This window comes from Solea senegalensis, linkage group LG5 (genome assembly GCF_019176455.1).
Source record: "Solea senegalensis isolate Sse05_10M linkage group LG5, IFAPA_SoseM_1, whole genome shotgun sequence".
NCBI lineage: Eukaryota > Metazoa > Chordata > Actinopteri > Pleuronectiformes > Soleidae > Solea > Solea senegalensis.
In genome coordinates this window covers 6,545,642-6,564,181 of record NC_058025.1, presented here as the reverse complement: position 1 = coordinate 6,564,181, position 18,540 = coordinate 6,545,642, and the positions used below count along the sequence as shown (strand labels likewise).

General features: G+C 42.4%; 1 protein-coding gene across 1 annotated transcript in view; it reads left to right on the top strand.

The window, feature by feature from the left end:
• The first annotated feature begins 36 nt into the window (after positions 1–36).
• disp3 (dispatched RND transporter family member 3) overlaps positions 37–18,540 on the top strand; it is a 19,401-nt gene continuing 897 nt past the window's right edge. The window contains exons 1-17 of the mRNA XM_044025943.1: positions 37–176; positions 1,982–2,075; positions 9,335–10,333; positions 10,433–10,652; positions 11,281–11,417; positions 11,735–11,869; positions 12,476–12,636; positions 12,810–12,949; positions 14,293–14,384; positions 14,522–14,686; positions 15,902–16,063; positions 16,149–16,265; positions 17,208–17,344; positions 17,450–17,622; positions 17,707–17,837; positions 18,134–18,318; positions 18,453–18,538. Coding sequence (XP_043881878.1) covers positions 9,343–10,333; positions 10,433–10,652; positions 11,281–11,417; positions 11,735–11,869; positions 12,476–12,636; positions 12,810–12,949; positions 14,293–14,384; positions 14,522–14,686; positions 15,902–16,063; positions 16,149–16,265; positions 17,208–17,344; positions 17,450–17,622; positions 17,707–17,837; positions 18,134–18,318; positions 18,453–18,538 — 3,032 coding nt within the window. The 5' untranslated portion in view covers positions 37–176; positions 1,982–2,075; positions 9,335–9,342. The remainder of the gene's footprint in view (positions 177–1,981; positions 2,076–9,334; positions 10,334–10,432; positions 10,653–11,280; positions 11,418–11,734; positions 11,870–12,475; positions 12,637–12,809; positions 12,950–14,292; positions 14,385–14,521; positions 14,687–15,901; positions 16,064–16,148; positions 16,266–17,207; positions 17,345–17,449; positions 17,623–17,706; positions 17,838–18,133; positions 18,319–18,452; positions 18,539–18,540) is intronic.

Below are 18,540 nucleotides of genomic sequence, written 5' to 3'. Positions count from 1 at the left end.
TATTGACAGTGTGCATTTATGACAATTGATCAATTTTCACGAGATTTTGTCTGTTTGTCTCCCACAGTGCTGCAGCTTTAGATGCCACTAAACTCACTCTGCTTCGATATTGATCTGAAGTGACTGAAGAAAAAAAAAAGTCTGTTTGGTCAGAGGGATCTGCAGTGTCCTCAAGGGTGCTGACACACACACACACACACATGATTCTCCATACCTCTTGTCACATCACACCAATGTCGAAAAACTGCATTCAGCTCAGAGTTTTCAGCTCCCAATTAGATGATGGATTTTTTAAAATGAAGAAATCTTAGTAGAAAGATATGAAAAGTGACATGTGGTGGATAAACTGAATGTGTTAATGTTAGATGAGCGCCGGGAAGTTAGGAGAGAGAACTCTACCGGCACAAGCAGTGCTTTAGTGGAGTTCTTTAGTGTTTGAGTCAGAGTCATTAAAGAAAAGTCAGCAGCAAGTCCTCAGTTTTTAAGTCAGTCACCAAAGGAAAGTCGGAGTCAAGTCCCCAGTTTTTGTCCAAATGTTTGAGTCAGAGTCACCAACGAAAAGTCAGTCTATTCCCTAGTGATTGAGTCCATGTCACCAGAGAAAAGTCCACATTATTCTGAGCCCACGTCGTCATTGTTGTGTCTTAGTCCATTTCCCGGACGAGTTCAGTGATCCATGGTTAAATGTAACGGTTCTACAATGAACAAAAATGACTTGGTTGTCATCTTTTTCAAATGAAAATGAATCGATTCGTTTTGACACATCACACAAACGAATGTCGCTTTTTCAAGCACTTGCACAACAGCAAACGTCACCTTTTCATTCATTGCATTCGTCGTCGTGCTCTACACTACAGGTTCGCCGTTCACTCCCGTTCATACGGCACATTTATATGTGGCAATTCTTCAATCACGCGTCTATAATCATACCCACTTACATGCAGCAGCAGCAATTTGCAGTTAACGGGATGGAACCCTGACCTTCCTGTTGGAAGACTTACAATGAATAATGTTAGTGTTAATATAGCAATCAATATCTAGTGGCTTATTTGGGCATATTTAAAAAACATGAATAGGTGATAAATGGATCAATTAAAAAATCCTTGTTTCCAAAGTTTCTGAGTCAAAATACTGGAAATCAGGACTTGGGTTCAAGTTCTGGACTAAAATACAACCTAAAGATGAACCTCACTCACACTGCACTTGTGCACAAAGAAGTAAAAACACATGTTTAACAGTCGCTTTAACAGACGCTTTAACAATGAAAATTAACCATGAGCTAATAAAGTCTTACTTCAGGTGATTATTTTAAATTGCCTACACTTTGTCTCACACAGTCATTCTCATCACTCTCTCATAACACACCCCACCTCCCCACCAACCGAGACCAGACTAGACCATACCAACGCTGACAGGATGGGAGGGGGCTTGGCCACCGCATCTTGACAAATTGCCTTCCTTTCGGTGTCTCAAAGGCAGCCGCGCCGGAGCAGAACCGCTCTGATGTGCCTTTATGAGTCGTTTTTTTTTAAAAACCTCCTTTTGGGCTTTCACGCTGCTCATCAGAGGAGAATGCGAGGTTTTCGCACTCTTCTCTCCCCCCCCTCCTCCTCCTCCTCCTCCTCCTCATCTCGCTTCCACTGGTGAGCCAGGCAGCAGAACAGGCTGAACAAAGCCATGAGAGGAGAGGAGAGGAGAGAGAGGGAGAGGAGCTTCTGCGAAGAAATGTCTTTCACTGACTCTGTCGCCTGGACAACCGGGTAAGAGAGGAGAGGAGGGGAGGGGAGCACGGGAGAAGGAGAAACAACCAGGGAAGAATATAAGGGGAGGAAAACAGCACATTATTAACTGCTGAGATTAGAGGATTCTTGTAGAGTGTGGAGGGGAGAGGTGGAGAGTCCCCCACTGTCTCTCCCTCTCCCTCATGAGTTATTAAATGTGACAATAAACGTGTAAATAATGTGTTTTGTCCCCCCAGCAGAGTGCGGAGCAGATGAATTTGAAGTTGCCCACAGTACAAGTGGACCCAGAAGGCCTGAACACTCCACCTGTAATTCTTATCTAATCAGCCTCAGGTAAGTCTCCTCCTGATGCTGCAGGCATTTTCTTTGATGGGGGGGCTGATGATGATGATGATGATGATGATTCGTCTCATAGAAACACTGAAGGAGTGAGAAGTCAAGGCAGAGGGCTTAAGTAGTTATGTGGGGAAAATGAGGCAGAAAGTGTCAAAATTGTTCTGGTTTTGCTTGGAGAACAATTTTTCCTTTATGTGAAGTTTTTTTTTTCTCATTGTGTGAAAAAGAAACTACCTTCCTCTGGTTGTATTTCTCATATTTATTCCCCTTTGTGTTCGCCAGAGTGAGAGAAATCGCTCCTTCACACGGGCGTCCTCACACAGAGCGCTGCGTGTCCTTCAGTGTGAGACAGTGAGGGGAAATGAACGCTGCTGTTGTCAGGTGCAAATGCAGTTTGATTTGTGCGTGTTTAGAAAAAAAGAAAAAAAAAAGAAGAAGTCCAAACTGCATGTGCGCTCATGCATAAATATTGCACTCATAAAAAGCACGGCTGGTGGAATCAATGCCTCTTTAAAGCGAGCTGGTATTCTGGCTGAGTTTACACCAGAGGCAGCGTGTGGTGTCCATACTGGATGAGATGGAGACCAGATAAAGTGAGCGAGAGTGGAAGGTTTATTTTTAGCCGCTGTCAGTGTTGGAAGGTTACAAATCTCTCACCTCTGTGGGGAGGAAAAAAAAACACACACAAAAGACTCATAGATGGGTAGGGGTAAAAAAAAGAGTGAGGGATGAACGGAGAAATGAAGGGTGGAGAGATATGATGATGATGATGATGATGGTGGTGGTGATGAGTAGTGAAAGGTTCTGCGCTCCCACCTTAACTACCTGACACCATCCTGAGATGTAGTGCGGGGTAAGAAGTGCTGACACTCAGTGTTATGTACAGTATATATATGTATGTGTGTTTTATTGTGTGGGGACCGAAAAGAAACACAAACGAACAGAGAAAATCAGCGCTGAGTTTTCACTTCGCCCTCTCGTTCGGCTGAACATGACACACGGCACGACCTGAAAATACACAAACACAGTCCATGAAATTCAGAGAATGATGAATCTACAGCTGACGGACAGGTGTAACAACATCCACACCTGGGCTCACTGTTCGATAAAGAGAGGAAAAACACATCAATTTATTTAAAGCGTGGAAACCGTTTTTTTCTTTTTCTCAGCTACTACCCTGATTGTATATTTATCAGGGCTGTGTCGATTAATCCATTATTAATCAATTACTAAATTATTCATCAACTATTCTGACAATCAGATTGAGTGCTGTTTTTTTTTCTTAATTAATGCACCTTATCTGTTTTTCCAGCATCTTAAATGTGAACATTTTCACATTAAACATTGTTTCAAGGACCATTTTATGACCCAAGTTTAATTGCAGCACCTAATATTTATTGCTTTCACTCATTTCTTTCTCTTGTTGTGACTTACAGGACACCATGAGTGAGGAATGTGGACCAGATAGACAAAATAGAACTTACATTTCCAGTAATATTACACAAATTATTCTTCCAGACATTTTCCCCAGGCTTTAGACACAAACTTAAACACATCCTGTCATCTCCTCCAGAGTATTTTCACATTTTGAAAAGGACATTTCATTCAGAATGAAGACCGTAAAGGTGTCAAATTTACCTCATTTCGTGCTGAATATTGTTTTAAATCTGACATAATTGAGAGTGACGAGACAGATTCCTGAACTAAACGTCTCTGATGTCTCGATAAATTAGTTTGGACATAAGATTCACCTCAGTGATTGAGCTTCGTTTGAATATATGTTCCTCATCTAAGATCTTTTTTGCAGTTTTTCCTTCAAATTCAGCCTTTGAGCTCATGCCGCATGATTAATGGATATAATATCAATGAAACCTGAAAGTGAGCTGATTTATTTTTTTCTCTCTCTGTTAATCTTAGTTGTATTGTCATATGCCGCGGTGTCTTTTGTGCCTGTTTTGTTGCATCTTATAATGCAGCTAATCAGTTTTTGACCAGAGGTAAAAGTGAAAATCAATAAGTATTATTTAAAGAGAAAAGAAGAAAAAAAATCACAGAGCAGGTTCATTATTTTCCATTGATTCATTCATTCTAGGGTGAATGGGTTTTAATGGCCTCTCTGTGCCTTTTTCTGTTTAAATTTCAAGCCCACGTCTCCAGACAAAGAGGCAAAAAAAAAAGGAAGAAGCAGAAAATACAGTCGCTTTATTACAGACTGAGCCATATGGCAGGCAGCATTTGTTATTCCAATTCATGCAGAAGCCCTGAAAGCCATATTATTTTTAATGTGCACCTGCAAAGCAACAGTTCTCCCCCCCCCAATCTGTGCAGAAAAATAGCCGTGTTGAACAATCCTGGCAGCTTGTAAACACATTAGTTAGACCAGGCTCTGCACCCGGGAGCTCACAGTGCAGCTGTACACTGCTCATAATTATTGTGCATGAGCTGCAATGTTCCTCGGATGCGAGGCGGCGTCAGGCTCATCAAGACGGGGGGAGAAAGCGGTGCGTCCCCGAGGCCATGCATCGCTGTAGTTATCTGCTCCTCCTCCTCCTCCTCCTGTACCTGTGCTGCTGCTACTGCTGCTGAGCAGAGGAGAGCATGAGGAGACGCAGCTGAGATCTTGTATCTTGTCTAATAAGCGCCGCGTCTATCAGACTCTAATGAGTTCCTGGAACTGTCAGCCTTGTGCAGCATTAATCAGCCTGGTTTTGATGATGAAAGTGACAGAAATGAAGATGTGGAGATGAGGAGATTCTCCTCACACTTTTTTTTTTCTGTCTTTCTCTCGTTCTTTCTTGTTCCTTGAATATTAAACAGCACGATTTCTTCTCACTGATGTTTGAGGTGCTGCTGGTTTAGTTTGAAGTGTGATGGCTGTGGTGTCTTGTGTGGTATCTTCCTTTTGGCACAAACACGGACCGGTAGTCCTCATGGAGACTAAAAACCTGGTCTTAATGAGCGGAACTTCATCCTGTGTGAATGGGTGAATGTCAAAACTGTAGTATGAACCCATAAATGGACTGATTATGGGTTAAGACTTGGTTTTAGGGTTAGTTGTGATTGTTAAGGTTAGGTTAAGGGACTAGGAAATACATTATGAGTGTCTTCACAAGAATGTGTGTGTATGTTTGTGTCTTTTCTAGCATAAACACAAGTTTAGGGCTAAGTGTTGAATTGTGGTTATGGTTAAATTTAGAGATAACGCTTTGGTTAAGTTGTCCAAATGAATGAAAATCAATGCAGTGTCCTTCTGTGTGTGTTTGTATAAACATCTACTTGACCAAAACAACCTTATTAACCACAGGAAGTGAGGACATTTTGCCTGGGTCCTCATGTTCATGGCTGTGGATGAGTGTGCTCATGTGTGTACTTAGGACCAGTAGTCCTCATGGAGACTAAAAACCTGGTCCTAATGAGGCAGAACTTCATCCTGTGTGAATGGGTGAATGTCATGGGTGAGGCAGAACCTCATTTCTGAGGAACTGGAGGTTAGAGATTGAATGAAATGAATGGAAATCAATGCAGTGTCCTTTAAACAATAGCTGTGCGTGTGAGAGTGAGGACATTTTGTCTGGTCCTGACATTCTGTTACACCTTAAAAAAACAACCATGGCTGTGGATGTGAGAGGTCGAGTGAGTCGTCTCTCAGCTGCAAGGACAAGGCTCCTGTTCCTGCCTCCTCTAGTCTACGTGCTGATGTGTCCCCCCCTGGGCGAGACACTTAACCCCATGTTGCTTCTGTCAGCAGCGTGTGAAAGATGTGTGATATGAAGACAGCACTGCACACAGACACACTGTATGAATGGGTGAGGGATGTTTATGGGTTAAGACCTGGTTTAAGGGTTAGGGTGAAGGTTAGGTTAAAGCATTTGGTTGTGATGGTTAAGGTTAGGTGAGCTTGTCTTTTCTGGTATAAACACTGATCATAGAGACCAAAAACCTGGTCCTAATGAGGCAAAACTTAATTTCTAAGGAACAGGACAAAGATTTGAATTGCAGTTTTGCTTCTTGAATTATTCCTGTTTTTCTGTCTTCTTGTGCCCACGTTTGATGTCTGCTCGTCTCCTCCTGTCCTCTGTTGATAAGAGAAGCGTCATCAAAACAAGATGGAGATGAAATGTAACGGGATAATAATCACCTAATTACCAGAATGAGCAGCTGTGCCGTGTAAACGCACATCCATATCTCGTGTACTTATCAGAGATTGGTCACGTCGTTTTGGTCACGTTTGCTTCTGCTTCTGCGGTGAAATGTTTTAATAATAACGGCACATGAAGGGCACAGATGATCCGCGCCGCTGCCTTCAGATGACAGCCTGCAAATTCAGACAAATTATTTTCCTTGTGATCTGTTTTTTTTTTTTTTTTGCACTTTTAAACACACACACATCCCAACACGGTTATTAAATGTGTCATGTAAAGAGAGCACAAGGTTCATACACTGCGTGGGCAGCAGTGCCACCATTAAGAGGTGCAGTGGTGTCCTTGTGTGCAGTTACATGACACCGTGGTTAATGAAGCCGAAGCGCCGTGTGGATTATGATAAACACCCAAAAATTTGCTCCCTCTTTCACAGAATATTAGACACAGTGGTGAAACTATTGGTTCTCTACTCGGCAGGTTTATCTCTGTCAAAAGTGGGGGGGGGGGAAATCCAGCATAAAAGTGGATTAGAATTGACGAAAAACAAACTCTGAGAGAGTGAAGAGTGGAGACCGTTAATGATGTGACTGTGAAACACATCCACAAGATTTTATTGGACACACATCAGGTGCTTTTTCTCTCCAGCAGACACATTTTCCCATTTTAGAAATAAGCGGTGTTCATGTGTGCAAGAGACCAAACAAACAACAGGTTTTGTCTCTCGTGTGTCCGTCCTCTCTGTAACAAGACGGTCCGAGTCTCAAAAGTTGATACCAACATTGATCGGACAGTAGCTATCATCTGTGAATCCCTCTGTTTTTGTGATGGATTGTCTTTGAAGCTGCAGAGCTGAGCGCATCTATGTTTTTTTACAAATAATAATAAACATTCAACATCGAACCTGACCGACCTGAAATCACTACTACTAACCGAACGGATACATCGCTGCACTTAGCAGACATTTGAATGCACACTGCACTATCAGGTTTGTGTTTGTGTGCGTTCTAGGTATTACTCATGTGGTGGGGACGTAAAACTGTCAGATTATGGGGACAACAATCGAGTTTTAAGGTGATGACATGTTATATGGTTTAGAGTCTCTATCTTTGTGGGGCCTTTTTGTCAGTCCACACAACTTTAAGGGCCTTTTTCTGGGTTAACACTTGGGTTAAGGGTTAGGGTGAAGTTAAGGTCAGGCTTAGATCAGTAGTAGTTATGGTTAGGGCACCATCACGGTTGTGTGTAACTGGTTAGTGTAAGGGGCTAGTGAATGCATTATGTCAATGATGTGTCCTCACTAAGATATAAAAACAAGTGTGTGTGTGTGTGTTCCAGGTATTAGCCATGTTGTGGGGACCTAAAGAACCACAAAACATACAAACCTAACTTTGCACATTTTGACCTTGTGGGGACATTTAAAGGGCTTTTTCAGGGTTAAGACTTGTTTTTAGGTTTAGGCTTACAATTGGGTTTAAGTTAAGGTTGGGCCAACTATTAGGGTTAAGCTCTTAGTTGTGATGGTTAGGGTAAGGGGCTAGGGAATGCATTATGCATGCTATGGTGTGTCCTCACATGGATATAAGAACAAGGTTGTGTGTGTGTGTGGTGAAGTGGAGAAAGTGGCATCCATTGAGACAATTAGTTAAAAAACTGCCACTCTCAGCAGATAAACTCTGTCTTATTACTGCCACTCTGTCTCGTATCTCACTCGCGCTCGCTGTCAGTAATTAGACAGGTGAGATGATTTGCTGCAGAGAAGAATGTGCTACGTGGACGCTTGTTGTGTGCAAACCCACCTGTGGACTCGTCTCTCGGTGATAATGGCTGACACGTGTCGACAGGGAAAATAATTAAATTGCAGCTTTTGGTCCGTCTCGCCCTCCCTGAAGATCTTGTGCTCAGCATCTTAAAGCAGAAGCCTGTGAATGATTTTCTCTCAGAAGCACTTGAGGACTATTTTCTCACTACATAGGACACAGTCACTGAGTCAAGTCGCAGTGTTTGCTCGCTGAGCAGAACTTTGGACGTGACCATGTCCCTCCTTTTGTCAAATGTTTGAATCAATGGCAAAGACTTTCTACAAAACTTTCTGTACAACAATGACCCATCTTTTTTAAAGGATGGCAAAGAATCATTACCAGAGAGCTGCAACTAAAGATTATTCTCATAATCGATGAATCTGACATTTATTTTCTTGATTGAGCGTTAAGCAATTTGGCTCATAAAATGTCAAGGAAATGTTGAAAAACGTTTATCGATGTTTTCTCAAACCTGGAAATGATGATGTTTTCAAATGTCTCGTTTTGTCCACAAACCAAAACGATTAATATTTTTATTATTTATTATTCACATTTAAGAAGAAAGAAAACACCCAAACCGATTAATTAGCTATTAAAAAAATAGTTAACGTTTCATTTAGCAATCGATTATTAACCTCTTCATCATTTCTGCCACAATATCAATCATAACAATGACAAATTTGACCATAGAATAGGGACTCATTTACAGAAATGTTTGTAACATGGATCATTTCAAAGATATTCTTTAGTAAAAACTCCCCCCAAAAAATCTCCCACAATCCATCTGTGGATCCTTACCCAATGTTTGGGAATCACTGGTATAGACCATGTACATAATGCATGTAGTCTTCTGACTGAAAAATCAAAGATTTGCTATTTGTCCAGCACCAGTTGGACAACACTAGCTGTCAGTCACACTGGTATCCACTCATATGTGCATACATGTTTTTACAGTATGTGCTTAGTGAGGCTTTATTCCTCTAAATGAGAGCATGATTTACAAAATTGACTTGATGTTCTACTGACAAACCTGAAACTAGTGATTGAGACCATTGATGTCTCAGGGAAATGTTTAAATCAAGTGAGAAGTAGAAGTTAATTTTCCCCTTGACTTCCATTCACACTGAGCCGGTGGAGCCAGTGGAGGTGCCCCCTAGTGGCTATTCAGTATATCTTTACTTCCAGAAAAGCCTCTTTCAGTGAAACCAGAAGACTACGTCCAGTTTTTTAAAGACAGTCTGAGGTTCAAACATCTATTCTGTGCCCATGTGTCCCATAACTAGAAGACATCAGTGATGTTATGTGTCACTGACAGGTGCCAGCATGGATGTGGACGATGAGCCGTTGCTGTTTCAGACCAGCTGGGGAGGAGAGGAGGAAGAGGAGGAGGATGAGGAGGAGAAGGAGGAGGAGGATGGAGAAGCTCAGGCAGCAGGACAGGGCTGTTTGTCCGGGGACGCAGGAGTGTGTGGGGTGTGGAGGATGGTGGGGTGGATTTACACGCAGCCCTTGGCCAGTGGACTGGTTTTAGGAGTAGCCGTCCTGCTGCCATGTGCCCTATTTGCCTACATGCTCCTCTACTGCCCTCCTCTGGACATAGACCTCTCCTACAGTGCCTTTGAGGTTCACAGTCACTTCTCAGCCGAGCGCTTCGACGCCCTCACCATTGCCGTGAAGACTCAGCTGGGGTCGTGGGACAGACGTCGGCGAGACCTGGACATTGGTGAGTCAGAGGCCTTGCAGGAGCTTCTGCTGGAGAAGCTAGGCAGACAGATGGTGTTCAACAGGACAGACAGTGAGGACACGAGGTCCTCCACTCCCCGAAATGACCCTTCACAAGCAGGAGATAACCAGACCCGAGGAGCTGCAGTGAGAACAGATAAAAAGACAGTGACTGATTTGGGTCTGGAGGAAATGGAGAAGCACAAACGCTCTAATCAAAGAGCAGAGGAGAGATCTGTGGAGAGAAATGGGACTGAGTCGCTCATTAGGAGGCGCAGGTTTGCTCCCAATTACTACCTTCAGAGTCAGGCTCTCTGGAGGATCGAGCTGGTCTTTGTAGCTCAGGGGGAGGGCGATCGCAATATCTTCACCCCGGAACGTCTGCAGACGGTTCACCGTGTGGAGCGACTGCTCATGCAGCACCCTCAGTTCCATCAGTTCTGCTGGAAGCCTCTGGAGCTGCTGAGGGATCTGCCTCTGGGACCGTCCTACTGCTCCCCACCCAGCTCCCTCCTGTCCTACCTCTACCCCAGTGAGCGAGGAGGCAAGATCTACTACGATGGCATGGGCCCAGACCTGGCTGACGTCCAAGGTGAGTCCACAGCCAGGAGTTTGTCTGCTGGTAGTTTTTAAGCGAGCTGAGCTCCAGCTGTGTTGATTTGCCCTGTGTGTGTGTGTGTTTGCTTTCCAGGTTCTCTGAGTCTGGCCATCACCCACCCACAGTTTTACTGGTACGTGGACGAGAGTCTGTCCCCAGAGTGTCTCTCCTCCTCCCTCCTGCGCAGTGAGATCCACTTTGGTGCTCCACTGCCTTCCTACTATTCCCTGCAGGACCGCACTGACGAGCAGAGAACACGCTTCAAAACATTTGTGGTCCAGTACGCAGACATCCTGTCCAAGCAGTCCACCAGGTCAGGAACACAAATCGTTTGAATGAATGTTTCCCCATTAATCACAGAACATCACCTTCATCTCATGTACTATCCAATCGAGTTTTATAAAGCACTTTGAAAAACAACAACCAAAGTGCTGTACGGTGACATTAAAACCCACCAGTCTTGTATAAAGTACTTTCAAGGGATAATTGAGTAAAAGTACAAGTATCTTACCAGAAAATGACTTTGGTAGAAGTTGAAGTCACTTTTTTTCTAATTTTACTTAAGTAAAAGTCTTAAAGTATATACTCATAATTTACTGTACTATCAAAAGTAATTGTCTGATATTAAATGTACTTTAGTTTTAGAAGTAAGAGTTAGGATTGAGCCATAGTGCAGAGATCATTTAGTCTCTTCTGTCATGGAATTAACAGAATATTTTTCATACTCATGTCGCAGCAGATGTAGATATGCATTTTCTTCATTGTGCAAAATAAACAAACATAAAATAATAATAGTTGTGCGACACTAAGTGTAGTAGAAGGCAGCGACCTATTCAGTCCACTGTTTCACTCATTCATCATATCGGCTCATACCGATGTTGTGCCGATAATATCGCGCATCCCTAATTGAAATCGTCGCATGCCTGTTTTGCTGGTTGCAGTCAGGTGAAGGTGCTGTACGGAGGCACGGAGCTGTTTGACGACGAGGTGAGGAACATCTTCTACAACGACATGATGTTGGCCGTCATCAGTGGAGGCTGCATCACTGTGCTCGTCTTTGTTCTCACCTCCTTCTCCGGTACAGTATGCACGCGTTCTGTCTTTTTTCATACGTGTAGTGGTTTGCAGCCAGAAGACCGGGGTTCATGAGCCGTTTCTGCATGGAGTTTGCATGTGTTCTCCAGGTTCTCTGGTTTCCTGTCACAGTCCAAAAACATGCAGATGGTTGTTTTTCTGACCTGTCCAGAGTGTACCCCGCCTATCGCTCTCTGTCAGCTGAGGCACAACAACCCTCAAGTGGAGGATAAATAAAGCAGTAGAAGACAGATAAATGGATGTGTACGTATTTAAAGTGCCCCTCGATAATCTCCTTCTTGTTTCCTCATCTCTCTCTAGTCTTTCTGACTTTCTTCGGACTGGCCAGCATCGGACTAAGTTGCCTGATGGCACTTTTCTTATACCACGTTGTTTTTGGTGTGAGATATCTGGGCATTCTCAACGGAGTGGCAGCTTTTGTCATTATCGGCATTGGTGAGGAGAAAGAAAAAAAAAAGTGTCTCTCCCAAGTCTTTAGGTCCAGTGTATAACAAACCCATAAAGTATGTTTTTATGAATATTTTATGTCTTTAAAATAAATAATGTTAACTTAGGATAAGCTTTTTTGTGTACCTATGGTAATGAACTTAAGGTAAGGGCTGACATCTTGTTTGCCATGTTTCTACAGCAGCTCGAAGCAGTGTCTTATTGTGTCATACCATACTGCATCGTATTGCATCGTATGATATAGTATCGTATCGTATTGTTATCTTATCTTATGGTATCTTTTCTTATCTTTTATCTTATAGTATTTTATCCTATCACATAATTTTTTTGCTGTTATCGTATTGTATCCCATCTTTTCGTAAATTTGTTTATACACAATAATTACTGAATTTAAGGAATCAAAAAATAAAATAAACACTAAATTTAATGTATTATGATTATAATTAGGCGTAGTTGTGGTAATAGTAGTAGAAGAGTAGGGGAAGTCACTGAATCTTACACACTGGACCTTTAAAGACCAGTTTTTCTGCTTGTTTCAGAGTGTCAATGCCACTTTTATGTGTGTGACAGCACTTTTCTCATCTTCTATCTCAGGGGTGGACGATGTATTTGTGTTCATCAGCACCTTCAGACAGGCCTCTCACCTGCGTCAGCCGCAGCAGAGGATGATTTACACCATAAAAACTGCCGGCCGAGCCACTTTCCTCACCTCCTTCACTACTGCGGCTGCCTACGCTGCCAACACCTTCTCTCAGGTAATCATAGATCAAAAATAACAGTGCGCTTAATAGGATCTGTGCAGGACGTACAAGTGACTGCTCCGTCACGGCTGAATGGAAGTGCTTCTCTCAGCAGCAGAGAGCTATTTTAATGTGATAAGCCCCAAATTAAATGTTTCAAGGTCTTTTAACACTGCGCTCCGTGTCAGATTCCAGCCGTGCATGACTTCGGTCTCTTCATGGCGCTCATCGTCAGCTGCTGCTGGCTGTGGGTGTCCGTCCTGATGCCGGCCGCTCTGTGTATCTGGGCTCGGCATGTGCAGCCACGTGAACAGGCATGGGTGAAGTGGTGAGTCCTTTTTCTTCCTGACTTTAAACTGTAAATCACAACTCTGATCAACACACAAGAGTAGGGTCATTAATTCCCATATATATTATTATTTTCATGTGAACATGGGATAGATTAATGATCAGCAGTCTTGTATAATGTGCCTTAAAGGGGTACTTGAGTAAAGTACCCTTTACTTTCAAAGTATCTTACCAGAAAATTTACTTAGAATTTACCTTTTATAATATTACGCAAGTAAAAGTCTTATATGACATTTACCGTACTAAGTATCAAAAGTAATTTTCTGATATAAAATGTACTCAAAAAGTGAGCAGTTTTGATTGAGCCATTGTGGCTCAGTGGTAGGAAGAGTTGTCTTTTGACTATAAGGTTGTGGGTTCAATTCCTGACCCAGCTAGTCTATTCCTTTTGTGCAGTATCAGAGTATTTGAGTTTTGTTACATAACTCTTTATTTCTCATTGTAGCCCAGTGATTTGTCCTCACTGCACACAGGAATTAGCCTGTGTTTATGTCAAAATCTACGGTGGCCCTGAAGGTCGATACGATGCAGCAAACCCTTGAACTTTTCAGAGAGAAAACACTTGAACATCCGTCGAAAAACACTTCACCTTTTCACAAAATGAAACCGTTTGACCGAACAAAATGTTTTAAACTACAACCAAATACGACAAAAATCACAGAAAACACTTGAACATTTCAGAGAGAAAACACTTGAACATCTCTGAAAAACTCAGTTTCACAAAACAACACAGAACACCTCAGATGTTTGAAGTGCTCTTAGTAATTATTTTGTGAAATTGTGTTTTTTGAAATATTACAGTGATTTCTGTAATGCTCTTTTTTCTAGAATTTTTAAACATTTTCTTACATTTTTAAGTGTTTCTTTTGGGTGAGATTTTGAATTTCGTTATTTTTTTAAATGTGTGTTTTTGTAATGCTTTTTTTATTATTAGGGTTCGAGCAACAAGGTTGCAAAAACCCTATTGAAATGCAATTTGTATTTATATTTTGTTAAAAGTGTTTTTCTTTGTTTTTTTTTTAAACATTGAAGTGTTTTATGCATTTTTAAGGGTTGTCTTAGACGATGAATAATTTTCTACCATGTTTTTTTTGGGAATTATTGAAATGTTTTCTGAAATATCAAAGTGTTTTCTGAAATGCTGAGGTGTTTTCTTAAATATCAAAGTGTTTTCTGAAATGTTTTTTTGTGCGTGAAATGTTGTGTTTTTTGAAATGCTGCATTGCGTTGACCTTCAGGGTCTCTGTAGTTGTGAGACACCACATGTGATTTGTAATTCCGCCATTTCTCTCTCTCCTCCCCTGTCTCTCCCTCCTGCTGAAGCTGGAGGTTGTTCCCGTGCCTGTCAGTGAGCCAGAGTCCTTTGTCAGATGAGGACGATGATGTGGCACTTCTGTCAGTGGAGCTGGAGCCAGGTGAGATTATTATCTTATCTATTATAGTCATTGTGTGAATGCAACGTGGGGGGAGAAGAGGAAAGGTGATGAGTCCAGGCAGTAAAAACAGCTCCTGTCCACACTCAACCAAACCCCCCGTCATTGTCTTGGTTCAGGTTCCTGTGACACAGATGGTGATGCAGCTGTTCTGTCCCTGTCTGTGGAAACACCGCTGTCACCTTCAGGACAGCAGCACGTGGGTGTGGTGAGCACGAATCTTCAGTGGGCCCTGAAGAACTTAGTGGCAGAGCCAGCTGTGGAGCGACGTAAAGTCGTCTTAGGTGAGATTTGATATAAATCCATCCATCTTCTTTCATCCTCTATCCCCTTTAGCTCAGCTGGTAAGTAGTTGTGCTTTGAAGCCATAGTCCTGGGTTTGAAACTCACCTGTGACAGACAGATACGTGCATCTACTTCCTGTTATTGACTCCAGATATGAAAGTCAGGTCGATTTTTATTTATTTATTTATTTTTTCTCACTCCTGCGTGGCTTAGATTTGCAACTATAACTTTCACTAAAAGGTCTGAAAGGACATCTTCACATTATCAAATCTGGCCCTTGTTAAAAAAAGGTTTGGACACCCATTGCTTTAAACGGTCGCTCTTGCAAGAGTTTGCTGCGTTCAGTTGGCGTCAGTCGCCATTAAAAAAACTCCAAAATCAACAACTGTGAAAGTTAGTTGTCCCCAGCTTTAATTGCACTTTTTTCTCATTTGTTTCACATTAAGTCAGACATTTTGTTTGTTTGTTTGTCCAAAAATAGTGTGTAGAGCATTGCTATCAGTAGCAATAGCATTGCTAACAATTGCTAACAATGGCAAGCCAAAGATGCAGTGACATCCATGTGTTTTTCCCGTGACGTCACTTCTGCATCTGATGTAGATGAAATCATAAACACTTCTTGTCTCCGCCCACCCGTGCGCTGTTGCTGTATGCACACAAACGCTCGCTCAATTGGGTCTGATAGTTTTGCTTGACAGAGTTTTTATATCATGTTTGTTAATGAAGAAGAGAGAAGCAGAATAAATAAAAACACTGCAGCTTTAACTTATTTGTTCAGTTTTTCTTGACCTAGTCTGTCTTTTTTAATTGTAAGCACAGAGAAATGGAATACACTGAGTCACATTCCTTGTGCGTTCAGTCACATAACAAAGCTGATTCTGATTCTAATTTTGGAAAAGAAGCAAGTGAAATTCTGTCATTTGTTTAGTTTTTTTTGTTGGATATTGGGTTCAGCTCCTGGTGAATAATTCAGTGACCTCAAGCTTAAATAACAACTACTGAGGAAGTGCTGTAATCTCTGTTCACCTCCAGGGGATTCAGTTTGTCAGTGGAAGTGCAGGCGCCACTCATGAAGTATTCACCCGTCCTCTTCAGGAGTCACTTTAATTGATCCTTGCTCCTGATCTGCCCTTCAGCCTCTTTATCTACTCCCATCAGATCCTCCTCTCTGCCATTGTTTGTTTGTTTTTTTCACCGTCTTCCTCTCGGTGCAGGTGTCTTCCTCCTGGTTCTGCTCTTATCTGCCGGCTGCTGCTGTCTCCTGAGGCCGGCCACTCACGCTCCTCTGCTGTTCCGCCGGGACACAAACCTCCAGACTCTGCTGGCTCTGAGAAGCAACCTCAGTGGTCAAGGCATCTCCTGCCCCATGTGCTCAGGTGAGATGGTGATGAAAAAGTAAATAAATCTACACCGCAGTTAACTTTAAAGATCCCAAAAAATTTGTTGTTGTTGTGCTTGCAGGTGTATTCCTGGAGAAGCCCCACTCTTTATACAGCCACACTTCGGTGTCAGGTTTTAAGTTTTCTACTCGAAAGCAAGGTCCGAGCTCGATGACGTCCAACACTAAAGTGAATTCAGGTACCAACCAAACAGGTAAAAACATCCAGCACATAAAAACTCTTCCTTATTTAATCATTTATTTAATGGGGATGTTTAGCATTTAAAACATTTACTGTAATCCAAATTCAAAGCATTGTAGCCAGAGCCAAACTTAGCGGCTGCTTGGGGCCACCTAATCACCAGGGAATGAAATTTTAAGTGTTTCAAAAAGAGTTTTTTGGATTGGCATGATTGACATGTTTTTATTCAGATTCAGACTTTTATTCCGATTAGTTGTGTCCATATAAATATAGGTAAAATATGATCTTAGCTGGGTACCCAACAATCTACCCAGCGATCACGATCTACCAGCCGATCAGTCGATTGCAATTTACCAGTCGATTGCGGACAAATTCTCAGTCGATCGCTAGATTTAACCCTGACAACAGTGAATTGAACTCTTTAATACATCAACTCTTTGGTCATATTTCTTTCTTGGCTGCGCTAAGGGATAAACTTTCCACCACTTTTTAAAGCCTGTATATATAGACTCTTATTCGTTGTTTTCCTGACTGATTGGTCTTTTGACTCCAGACTGCCCCCGTGTTTTCTGGTGGTATTGCGCCAATTCGTCTGTCGTCGCACGATGACGGACAAAAGTAACGCAAAGTATGGACGAAAGTCTTGCCTGTCAGTGTCTGTTGTGTAGAGTACTCAGCTGGCATCACTGGGCGTTTGTTGGAGCAACAGCCCAAAACATAAAAAAAGTTTTTTCATCTGCATATGTAAAATTATAAATTACATAAATGACTGCACCTTTATTATCATTGAAGCCAGTATTTAAGTTTCACATGTGTCCCTTTATCTCTGATGACACATCGTGGTCATTTTATGACTTCATAGAGCAGAATAAATGTCTTACAGACCTGCTTTAAAGCCTCTTCCACAACTTTGAAATATTGCACACTGTGCTGTTTTCAGGCTCTCTGCTGACAGTGCACATCTCAAAACTGGACCTCGGAGCCTCAACAACCCTCTATCGCTTCTCCCTCAACACCAGCGTTCCCTCGCCATGGAAACTATGCAGCGAAGAGCCCAAAGAAGTGTCATCGTTCCAGGTTTGGGAGCAGATAAAGTGAATTTAATGGTATTTTTTATGAGCAGTTGTCGAGTTTTGGTGCCACTAAAAGTAGCTTATTACTAATCTTGCTTTATCCAAATAGGCTTATAATCAGCCCCAGAGCAATTACACCAGCAGAATGACAGTGTGTGTTTCCCATGTGTACCACCCGTACCCCAGCTGGATGATCACATCTGGCTCATGCGAGTCCCATCATGGCTGGACGCCAGAGTTCTCCTTTTATGTAGCAGGGACTCCACAACAGACGCACAGCAGGTGAAAGGAAAAGAAAGAAGAGTGAATTTGAAGTGTTTCAGAGGAGAATGTGTGATTTGAGCTCTGCTCTCGCTCTCATCTCAGGAGGCTGTACTTTGCACAGCAGCGTCTCAGACCTCATCCCAGCCGCGTGTGTGTCAACCCGCCTGGCTGCGGCATCAGCTCTGGGCCTGATGGACCCACACAGGGAGTCTTTTATTCTCCTCTCTCCACTGGTGAGTGCAGTGTTTGAGAGTCTGAGGCTGTTTGTTTGCCATACGGTGAAAACAGTATCTGCACTACCACTAGTGTCAAAACATGTATTCCTATATCATTTTTGTCGAGTTGTAAAAACAGAAATAAAGAAACACAGTGACGTGAATATTTTATTTTCCAGTCCAGCTTCTTAAAGTTGCAGTCTGTGAACCTTCCAGTGGGTTTTTTCTCTCCACAGTGCTGCAGTTGTAGAGATATTTTTACACTGAACAAATAAACGCCCATGCAAGATTTCTCTCTGCTTCTATTTTCAAAGGTTCCTCATCTGCTGCCAAAACGAACCCATCCAAAACGTTTGGCTTCAACCCCTGCAGCGGCGGCGTGTGCGGCCGCCCGGCGGTGCGTCCCCTGGTCGACACCGGGGCCATGGTTTTTGTCGTGTTTGGAATCCTGGGAGTGAACCGCACTGAGCACAGGGACAACCACGTGATTGGAGACATGGTGAGCCGTCACACCTGCTCCATTCATTCCCGATCAAGACACATATGCAGGGCCAGATTTTACAAAAAAATAAATAAAATAAAAAAAAAACGATGGTTTTGATTTGTTTTTTTGTTCCATTTCCATCTCCAAAGGGCAGCATCATATTGGACCCAGACTTTGACATTTTCCAGGAAATGGGATATCTCTGCAAAATCTGTAAAGCCATTAGTGCAAACACGC